General features: G+C 37.0%; 2 protein-coding genes across 3 annotated transcripts; one reads left to right on the top strand and one right to left on the bottom strand.

Moving 5' to 3' along the window:
- The first annotated feature begins 472 nt into the window (after window positions 1–472).
- On the top strand, window positions 473–1,763 carry LOC111781941 (uncharacterized). 2 transcript variants are annotated; one of them, XM_023662683.2, is made up of 4 exons: window positions 473–1,002; window positions 1,083–1,276; window positions 1,389–1,440; window positions 1,558–1,763. In XM_023662683.2, exons 1-4 carry the CDS (start codon window positions 664–666, stop codon window positions 1,663–1,665), a joined length of 693 nt encoding a protein of 230 aa, XP_023518451.2. In that variant the 5' UTR covers window positions 473–663; the 3' UTR covers window positions 1,666–1,763. The 2 variants fall into 2 exon arrangements, with proteins under 2 accessions (XP_023518451.2, XP_023518450.2); XM_023662682.2 differs by having other exon boundaries at window positions 474–1,002; window positions 1,552–1,763.
- Window positions 1,764–1,913: 150 nt separating this feature from the next.
- On the bottom strand, window positions 1,914–6,444 carry LOC111781940 (fumarylacetoacetase). The gene is made up of 14 exons (XM_023662681.2): window positions 6,134–6,444; window positions 5,546–5,624; window positions 5,274–5,332; window positions 5,065–5,189; window positions 4,898–4,972; window positions 4,361–4,436; window positions 4,132–4,231; window positions 3,993–4,052; window positions 3,729–3,799; window positions 3,535–3,597; window positions 3,273–3,337; window positions 2,803–2,899; window positions 2,537–2,665; window positions 1,914–2,143 (listed from the first exon to the last, which is right to left on the bottom strand). Exons 1-14 carry the CDS (start codon window positions 6,335–6,337, stop codon window positions 2,072–2,074), a joined length of 1,275 nt encoding a protein of 424 aa, XP_023518449.2. The 5' UTR covers window positions 6,338–6,444; the 3' UTR covers window positions 1,914–2,071.
- Between the last annotated feature and the right edge of the window lie 4,015 nt (window positions 6,445–10,459).

Below are 10,459 nucleotides of genomic sequence, written 5' to 3' on the forward strand. Positions count from 1 at the left end.
ATAAATTTGTTAGAGTGAACCAATCCAAACTTATTACTTAATTTTCTCTTTTAAGTTGGACAGATTTGTATCTTAATCAATTGGTTTTGGTCTAAAAAGTCTACCTAAATTTCTCTCACACTTAACTTATAGTCATTCTTATCGGACATAATATGTAACAACACATCCTCTTTATGGTAGACCATTTTAAAATCGTGAGACTGATAGTGATACATAACAAACTAAAACAAACAATATTTGTCCGTTGTGGACTTGGGTTGTTACGAATGATATTAAAGCTAAACACCAAATGATGTGCCAACGAACACATTGACTTTCAAGGCAGGGTGGATTATGAGATCTCACCTCAGTTGGAGAGGAGAACAAACATTCCTTATAAGAGTGTGTAAACATCTCCCTCGTTTAAAAATCGTGAACCCACGTACTAAAATAAACGATATAACATTATGTTTGGCAACAAAGATTCTTGCTTGCAACTAAATGAAAAGAACGAAAAAGGAGGTTCTTTCCTTGTGGGGGCACATTGAGAAGCCAAGTTTGTAACACTATGGAGGGAAGAAAGCATCATCTCCCATAGCAATTTTGTGTCCATTCCAAGACGAGAATCCTCTTCTTTCCAATGGCCTTCAATCCTTCCTCATCTTCTGCCATTTCACCTTTCCAATGGCTTTTTCTTCCTCAACAAACATCATCCATTTACCCATTTCAATCTCCCCATCAAACTCTAACAACTACAACTCCGCCGCCTCTCTTTACACCAGACGTTGCCCACCGCCCGCTGCCAAGCATCAACTCTATCTGTGCGTAAAATGCAATGGCAGCAACAGAAGCTGGGTGCCGGGAAAAGATGACAACGACAACGACAAGACTCTCAAAAGAGTCCACAAACTTTACGAGGTGATCAAGAACAAAAACACGAACCAGTTGTATGAGGTATTAGCAGATGAACTTCCCGACGCTTACAATTCCATCCCTGCAATACGAGTCTTCCGAGCCATATTGGTAATTTCACAAAAAATCCCATCTACCTATTTTTCCTTTTCGTCTTCTGTTGATAATGGTTTATTATGTATGTGTTGCAGTCAGTTTTAGAATTCTTCTCTCATATCTCCAAGACCTTCGTAAACAGCCTGAAATTCACAGCGAAGCCAACAACAAAAAATGGATCGATGGCGGGTGTTAAATGGAAATTAGGGTGGCAGAGAACCCTGATGACGCTGGGAAAGGGAATCGATATCCAGTCTCACCATATCTATGTAGGAAAGTTGCTTATTGGGTATTGGAAACTGTTTCTTTAGTCTCTTGCCATTCCTTACCTTCTTCAAGTTCTCAACTTGCAAACTCAAACTTTCTTCGTTTTCTGTTTTGTTCGAATGAATTGGATTCAGTAACATGGAGAGGATAATGGATGCTTCGGTTCAGCAGAAGCCCATAGAAGAGGTGAGTGAAGTGTTCAGTACAGGAGATCTTACTTCTTCTTGGCTTAGATAATTTGTTAATATATATGTATATATATGAATGATCTTACTCCTAGCAACTGCAAATGCTTAGGAGCAGAAGGATTTGAATTTGGAGCCGCCAAAGAAGAGGCGGGCAGCACCATTGTATCTGGGCTTCTTCTTCTTTGTTCTCTCGCTCTTCTTCTTCCAGTTTTCTGTTCGTTAATGGCCGGCGTTTGAGGTGGCTACTAAAAAAGTGTTTCAGAATTGCCTTTTGAGCTGACTATAATCTTTCAATTATGATACATTTGTATCGGGGCTTCATTGCGTTCAATAATCCTTTTAGATTTTTTATAATTTTTCATAACATAAAACTCAACGTGCATAGTAATTAAATATTTTTAAATAAGCAAACGAACACTAGAGGTAGTAACATTTGACATTAGGTTTTAGCAGAAAAAGGCACTTGAAAACTGGCAAAAGTAAGATATTTCATTCAACGCACTTGATTTCTAGATCATATGAGTCCAGGTTGTTTACCGCATGCTACAGCTTACACAGATTTTATTACAACACAAAAACATCTACTCAGTTTTAAGATGGTAATGATAGTTACCGACTCTACGGCTCCATCAATCTTCCAAGGGAGGTGAAGGAACAATCTTTCCGGTGCATGTCCCAAATCCAACAGTGTAACCATTTCCCTGCAATAAAATCGAATGCCAGATTACATGTCGAAGGCATCATGTATGACACAAGAAACAATTGGTATCAGAACGAAACACGCATCCCAACAATGGAATCAGTTTTTGGGAACCAACCATCTAAATGAAACTTTCATTTTACAATCCTTCCTTAAGTCTTGTAATAATCCTCATAATTTCTAGGTGAAGGAAGTTCCTCTTCTTAAGCAGGACATTTTTATCGTACAATGACCTACTTGGTAAACGTTCGATGCAAATTTTAAGTACCATGGTCAATGTAGGAAATTCAAAGAACATAGGATGATTGTAAACTGCTACAAACCTCACTAGTAATTACTAATTCCGATGTGCTAAGAACTCAGGAAAGAAGATAAAATTGATAAAAATATAAACCTTGCATTGACCAGTGAAGATGACTTCATCTCCATCTTCCAGAAATTTACGAGATATCCCATTTAACAACTCCAATGGCTTTTGCCCATTCCATGTTAACTCCAACAAGCAGCCTAGAGAATCTTGTTCCTGTGTTCAAACCAAAGTGGGGAACACAACTCGAAAATTATAAGACTATTCCAAACAAACATTATATAAAACAAGAAAACAAACACATTCGTGGAATTGCAAAAAAATGCAACATGGATCATGAGTAGAAGTCGTACAGGTCCACTTATGGTGCCACTGCCCATGAGATCACCTGGCTGCAAGTTGCAGCCATTACTAGTATGGTGTGCAAGCTGTTGAGCCAGCGTCCAATACCTACACATTCCACGAGTAAATAAAGGAAAGATAGAGAAGTACCACAGACATTGCTGAAAGTAAAATCAAGGATCGAGAAAGCAAATACAAGACACCATGCTCCAACCAAAAATCCATGATAATTACGATGAAAAGAGTCAATGAACTGCTGCGTATGAAACATGTTAGAGCTTATTATGGCTAAAAAATCCAGAGCAATCTTGTAGACTTCTTTAATCATCTTGCCCAGACTAATTAAATTTCATCTCTGCCACCTGGACTAAGTGTACAAGTATAACTAGATTCACTTATCCATGGTTTTTTAGAGGGGGTAAGGAATGACCATCACTCGGTATTTATATATGACATTGAAAAAGTGGTAATGCCTCCTTACAAATGCTTAAAATTGCTTCTTGTCACCACATGTGTATCTTGTTGGCCAGCAGGTCGAATTTGAACCTTGAAGTAGGAAGAAAAATTCATCAAGATCTCAAACACAAAAGCAAACTCTATAGCTCAGAGCACGAGACATATAAATGCAAAGAGTGAGAAAAAAAGTGCTGGATTTTATTAGAAGACATTATAGTCAATAATGTAATAAGAGAAAATCATGGGATACAGTGCTATACAATGATTAATAAAGATGAATTAATTACCTCCAGTGGGATGTCATAGTTCTTGGATGCCTTTTCAGCTAGATATGGCAATGGAGGTGGATCCTACAACAAAAAGTACAAATCATACGACCTGTTAGAGATTTTACACAGAACATGCAAACAGGGCAACAATGGCGTTACAAGTTTCATTTAGGAAAACACACACACACACAGATGATATGGAGTTTCAATACCTGCTTGGGAGCATCACATATGAAAGGCTCTAGGGCTTCTAGTGTAACAATCCAAGGGGATATAGTAGTACCTAAAACAGACATCATATAGAAAAAGAGGGTAAGGTGCCTGAAATCATCAATAGAGTCGAGACACAGTGAGAGTAAAGAATTCTAACCAAAATAATGCAAATACCATCTCTAACCAGTAAAGACAATGGTATAAGTTATAGCTTCAGCTTCTATAACTAAAAATGATAAGGAAAAACAAATTTTTATACTTACCAAAACTCTTCCCAAGAAAGGGCCCTAGAGGAACATATTCCCATGCCTGAATGTCTCTAGCTGTGAAAAGACGAAGTATCAGACGCTGACCGAGCAAGCAAGCAGAACCTTATAAATTAGCAAAGCTAAGTATTCTTACCACTCCAATCATTCATCAGAACCAGGCCAAAAATATGATTTTCTGCTTCATTTATATCCACAGGCTTTCCCAATTTATTTCCTGTACCAACAACAGCAGCCTGTACGCAACATTAACATTTAACGTCAGAGGTCAAAATTGTACCTATGAGTAGAACATAACATGATCTATAACACTATCAATATCTTATAAAAAAATCTGCATAGGCATCTGAGTTTAGAACTCTAACCATTTCCAGCTCGAAGTCCAACTTAGCAGAAGGACCGAAATTTGGTGTAGAGGTTTCAACCGGGGTGCTCTGGCCTCTGAAAAAGGGCATGAGACAAGTCTAAAGATAACAACCTAAGAATGAACCCATACTAGAAAGAAGGGAGTATTGTATCAAAAAAACAATAACCAAGTGGGAACATGTGACTGAACCAGTGGACAAAATGATGCAGAAGTATGATTGAACCTATAAAGTCTGTTATAAGGAATCAGAGCAAGAACAAACCCTGACAATAATACAAACAAGCCTATTATAATCGAACCTAAAGTTCTTTTATCTAATAAGGAGTATGATCGACATCATTAGAGGATGAGGCATTAATTAAATAAATGAATGACATCCAAGGCCATTATATTCATCCCCACCCCAGTCAAGTTTCAAAAAGATTGGCATATAGATAAGCATCTCTATCTCATTTTAAACTCTCGTACAAAAGAAGAAGAAAAAACTACATACTCAACAAACAAAATAAGGGGAAACTTAAAAAAGTTTGCGTACCGAGGTCGAACAATGTCTGTTCCTGAGATGACAATGGATGATGCACGTCCATGATATGCAATTGGAATGTGGAACCTATATATATATGAACATAGGATTTTCAACTTTCAGAACAAAAGGAAAGGGGACGTTGAAGAGTTATTGCTTCACATTCAATATCCACAAACCAGTTGGGAAGCATTGGGTTTTGAGAACCGCGAAATATAGCTCCGCAATTTTTTGCATGATGCATAGAAGAAAAGAAGTCCGTGTAGTCCTGAATTGCCATAGGAAGAACCATCTCTGCACTACTCTGGAAATGTAAACATCTTATTGACATTAGATAAGCAGATATCTGATGGGAAATTTGAGGATTCTGAATTTTGCACATTATTACCAGTGGAATAAGTGACCTTGACCTTAAAGCTTCATTGTCACGCAAGGCTGGTTCAGTAGCTGCACCAAGAGAAAACGAGTTTTTTCATTGGTATGATAAGCATGTAAACACACGCGAAACATTATCTTCAAATGAAGAAATAATAAGCATACAAATAGTAAAACCTGAAATCTTGATACATCATCCTACCAATATAATTCTAATTTATTCTCGGGAACTTTTTTTCTCGTATTGAATCAAGATCTTGATTATAAGAGTTACGGTAAACGTACATGATAATAGTTTTTGAAGCGTCGCACGAGCTTCCTTCCATGCAGGCCGTCCCAGAGACAGAAACTTGTTTAGATTAGGCTACATTGAAGTTGGAAAAGAAAAAAGAAAAGATCAGGCTACACCCAAATTGGAAAAAAAAAACAAATAGATCAGGAATGATGGTGTGTTTATAAGTAAAGAATACATCTTCAATGGCTTTTCAAAGCAAAGGCAAAGTGAATAAAATAGTACCATTATGGAGATTAGTCATTCTTAACACTGTCAATTTTGCCAGGAAAAAAAAAAAAAAGAAAAGCAAAGATAAACTTATGAAAAAATGACGTCGTGAAAATGCAAGGTAACCAAGTCATGGCGACAGGAGCAATTAAACGTACATTTACGCGCACCAACCGCGACAGTAGAATTATTAATTGCTAAGTTGAGCGATCAATTTCCATCGACCGGCATTTCAAGAAAGAAAGAAACTACAGACTACAGTCTTGATCTCAATCTTGGATTCCGTTCACATGCTCGACAAAGACGAGCCGGCAGGGTGAATATCGCAATTTAAAGATCGCCATTAAACTGTTAATCTTTAACCACCATACCTGAAGGAAACAGTCAGAATTCTTGAGGAGAGGCCCGTCGAAGAGGCCAGCGGAGGCGATTACAGAGAGGTCCAACACGTACTCGCCAATAGCCACACCAGGTCGCTGAACGGAACCAGGTCCAGACTTGAATACTCCGTAGGGAAGGTTCTGAATGGGGAAGTGAGAATCCGGATGAACTTCGATGAAAGAATCGAGAGCCATGTTGTAGGTAAAAGACGATGGCGTACACAGTCGATGATTTCGGGGAAGAAGTAGAGTTCGAGAGGAACGGCAGCGATGAAATGAAATGGAGTGAGAGGACTGCAACTCTGTCTGTGCTTTTATGGAGGGAGGATAGAGGGGGCCAATTCAATTAATTAAATTCCCTTTTTTAAGTTTATTACTTTAGCAGCATACATCGTATGATCAGTATTCACCGCATATAGATTTTATTAATAAATGTACGAAGTAGTTGCCAAATCAAGGGTAGAAATAATTTACAGTTGGGTAAATTCTCTATCCATGCTTTTAATTTTATTACATTCAGGTTTTAACCTGGCTGCAATTTCAACCCTTAATCAATTGAGTTTAGTCGGACTGAAACATTTTTTTAAACATATTTAATTATTAGAATATAATTTTATCCGTCTAAATATCATTTATTAACTAATGAGTCGAAGCCAACGCAACTATATAAAATTTTATTTTTAATTGATTAAATTAAGATTAGTAGCTCAATTTTTAATATATATTTTAAAAATAAATTAAAAAAGCTTAAATTTTATTTTTTAGAAGTTGTTAAAAAATAAATAATAAAAAAATGATTATAAAAGCTTAATAATCTCTTTTTATGTAATACATTATTGAGATATAATATCTAGAGTATATATTATTTATAGAATATATCTCAGATATTATATCATAATATTCTTTATTTATGATTTGATTTATAGTATATTTTATTTTATTCTGGTATTTAATTATTTTATATTTTCCTCATTTATATTAGTTTGTATCTTATTTAAAGGATATCAATATCAATGATAATATACACCTTCCCAATTATATTTTCTATCTCATTCTTAACATGGTATCAGAGCACCGATCTTGGTATTCTTAAATATCAAAATTTTCTTTATGGCGGAATCAGCCAAATACAGCTTCAAAAATTCGGATGTTGATTCAACACATCCTTATCATATTCACCATTCTGATCAGCCAGGATATTCACTTGTTCCAATCAAATTAAATGGAACAAATTATCAATCCTCGAGTAAATCAGTTATGCATGCTCTCATTGCCAAAAAGAAAATTGGCTTCATTGATGGTACAATTGAAGAACCGTCTCAAGATGCAAATTCAATCGAATTTGTTCTATGGAATCAGTGCAACAGTATGATAATATCTTGGTTAACTCATTCAGTTGAAGCAGATATCGCTGAGGGTATTATTTACGCCAAGACAGCTCGTCAAGTGTGGGTTGATCTTCACGATCAATTCTCACAAAAGAATGGTCCAGCAATTTTTCAGATACAAAGGTCTATAGGAATGATGTCGCAGGGAACCATGGCACTGTCAGTATATTTCACCAAGCTCAAAGCACTCTGGGATGAATTGGAAGCATACCGCACACCATTTACCTGTAATCAATGTCAAATACATATTGATCAACGCGAAGAAGACAAGTTGATGCAACTACTCATGGGACTCAATGAATCTTATAAAACGGTGAGATCCAACATATTGATGATGACTCCATTACCTAATGTGAGGCAAGCGTCAGGTGACTTCTGAACCTACTGAGAATTTCTCGATTGCATCAGCAGTGCAGAAGAAAACAACATATTCAAAACTCGCGAAGGATAAATCATGTGAACACTGCAATAAAAGTGGTCATACAATTGATGAGTGTCGATTCCTTAAGTTTCACTGTAAATTTTGTGATAGAAGGGGACATACGGAATATCAATGTCAACAGAAAAATAATTCTAGAAGGGCAGTACGATTCACTCAACGCAACAATCGACGATATCGATCATCTGCAAATATGGCCGATGTTTCTCAGTTGAATACAGAAGAACAATCACCTAATTCCATCCCAAATTTTTCTTCTGGGCAATTACAACAGATTGTACAAGCCTTATCTGCACTCAATCATCGTCCTTTTGGTAATTCTGATAATAACATCAATGTTGCAGGTTTGTTTCCAGTATCTACATTATCTGCATTATCTATTAACTCTATGAGTTCTAATCCATGGATTCTCGATAGTGGAGCTACAGATCATATAGTATCCAAAGCTTCTGTTATGATTGAACCAAAGGCTACCACCATATCTACAATAAATTTGCCTAATGGAGGGACAGCACATGTGTCACATACCGGCAATGTTTCTTTTAATCCTAACCTTAAATTAAACAATGTTTTGTGTGCCTTCATTCAACTTAAACCTAATGTCCGTCAGCAAACTTACCAATGACTTGAAATGTTATGTGACCTTTTATCCTGATTCTTGTGTTATGCAGGACTTGGCTACGGGGAAGATGATTGGCTCGGGTAAACAATCCGGAGGTCTCTATCATATTTCTTCATCTCCAATCAAGTCTTCAGCAAATCAAGTATCTCAGTCATCTGATTTGTGGCATTTACGCCTAGGTCATCCTTCTCCTTCTCGTTTTAAATTTCTAGCTGATCAATTGCATCTTAATAATGCTACTCTTTCTCATAATTGTAGTATTTGCCCATTAGTAAAACAAACTAGGTTGTCTTTCCCAAAAAGTTCAATAACAACTCATTCTGCCTTTGATCTGTTACATTGTGATGTTTGGGGACCACATAAAATTCCAACCCATTTTGGTTTGCGTTTTTTTCTCACTGTTGTTGATGATTTTACCCGATGTACTTGGGTCTTTCTTATGCAACACAAATCAGAAGTACACCATTTGTTAGTAAACTTTGTTAAATTCGTTCAAACTCAATTTCATACTACTATCAAGATAGTTAGATCAGACAATGGGACTGAGTTCCTATCTTTGCAACCATTTTTTACTTCTTGTGGTATTGAATTTCAGCGCACCTGTGTCTATACTCCACAACAAAATGGAGTCGTAGAACGTAAGCATCGTCATATCCTAAATGTAGCTAGGTCTCTTCTTTTTCAGTCACAGGTTCCACTTAATTTTTGGGGAGAATGCATTTTAACGGTTGTTTATCTTATAAATAGAACACCATCACCATTGTTATCTAACAAGACACCCTTTGAAGCACTCTACAAACGACCACCTACATTTCACCATCTTAAAGTTTTTGGTTGTAAGTGTTATGCAACTGTAGTACATCCTAAGCAAAAATTTGAACCTCGGGCAATTCCTTGTGTTTTCATAGGATATCCTTGTGGTCACAAAGGTTACAAGTTGTATGACATGCAATCTAAAAAATTCTTTATTAGTCGTGATGTTAAATTTTGTGAAGATGATTTTCCTTTTTCATCAGCTTCACAGACTTTAACAGTAGCTCCTTCAACTCCCATTTTACCATTTCATGATCCACCCTACTCAAACATCCATTCTGATCCTTCGCCGTCTCCTCCGCCTCCTATTCCTTCTCCAAATTCATCAGTTCCAGATTCACCAGATTCACCCACTAAATCTGATCTTATCCCACCTGATACATCAGTTCCACTCCGACGTTCTACTCGTACCAAACAACCTCCAGCTTATTATAATGATTACGAGATGTCTTCGGGAGCCAATCATTTAACCTCTAGGTCAAGTCCCAACACTGGCACCAGGTATCCCCTTCATCATTACCTTTCACTCTCTCGTTTTTCTCCTACTCAATGTGCTCTTCTAGCTTTTATTACAGCCCAAACAGAACCTAAAACCTATGATGAGGCAGTTGGCAATCCACTATGACAGCAGGCTATGAATGATGAAATTGCAGCTTTGGAACGTAATCATACTTGGTCTCTCGTTCCTCTACCACCTGGCCATAAACCTATTGGTTGTCGTTGGGTGTACAAGATTAAATACAACTCTGATGGTTCTGTTGAACGTTATAAAGCTCGACTGGTAGCAAAGTGATACACTCAGGTTGAAGGTGTTGATTACAAAGAGACATTTTCTCCTACAGCAAAACTTACTACACTTCGTTGCTTACTCACTATTGCCGCTGCTCGAAACTGGTTCACTCATCAGTTAGATGTTCAAAATGCATTTCTCAATGGTAATCTAGACGAGGAAGTCTATATGTCTTTACCACCAGGTATTCGCCGACAGAGGGAGAATACAGTATGTCAGCTCCATAAATCTCTTTATGGTTTAAAACAGGCTTCTCGCAATTGGT

The sequence above is a fragment of the Cucurbita pepo genome, chromosome 19 (genome assembly GCF_057944985.1).
Source record: "Cucurbita pepo subsp. pepo isolate OVF chromosome 19, ASM5794498v1, whole genome shotgun sequence".
Classification (NCBI taxonomy): domain Eukaryota; kingdom Viridiplantae; phylum Streptophyta; class Magnoliopsida; order Cucurbitales; family Cucurbitaceae; genus Cucurbita; species Cucurbita pepo.

What these genes read in the sequence shown, in the direction of transcription:
- LOC111781941 (XM_023662682.2), top strand. Translation starts at nt 664, where the DNA reads ATGGCTTTTTCTTCCTCAACAAACATCATCCATTTACCCATTTCAATC. An exon ending in GAGTCTTCCGAGCCATATTG is followed by an intron (nt 1,003 to 1,082) that starts GTAATTTCACAA and finishes TATGTGTTGCAG; the next exon opens with TCAGTTTTAGAATTCTTCTC. An exon ending in GTAGGAAAGTTGCTTATTGG is followed by an intron (nt 1,277 to 1,388) that starts GTATTGGAAACT and finishes AATTGGATTCAG; the next exon opens with TAACATGGAGAGGATAATGG.
- LOC111781940 (XM_023662681.2), bottom strand. Translation starts at nt 6,337, where the DNA reads ATGGCTCTCGATTCTTTCATCGAAGTTCATCCGGATTCTCACTTCCCC. An exon ending in GCTTCAAAAACTATTATCAT is followed by an intron (nt 5,333 to 5,545) that starts GTACGTTTACCG and finishes CTCTTGGTGCAG; the next exon opens with CTACTGAACCAGCCTTGCGT. An exon ending in CTTTCTTGGGAAGAGTTTTG is followed by an intron (nt 3,800 to 3,992) that starts GTAAGTATAAAA and finishes TGTCTGTTTTAG; the next exon opens with GTACTACTATATCCCCTTGG.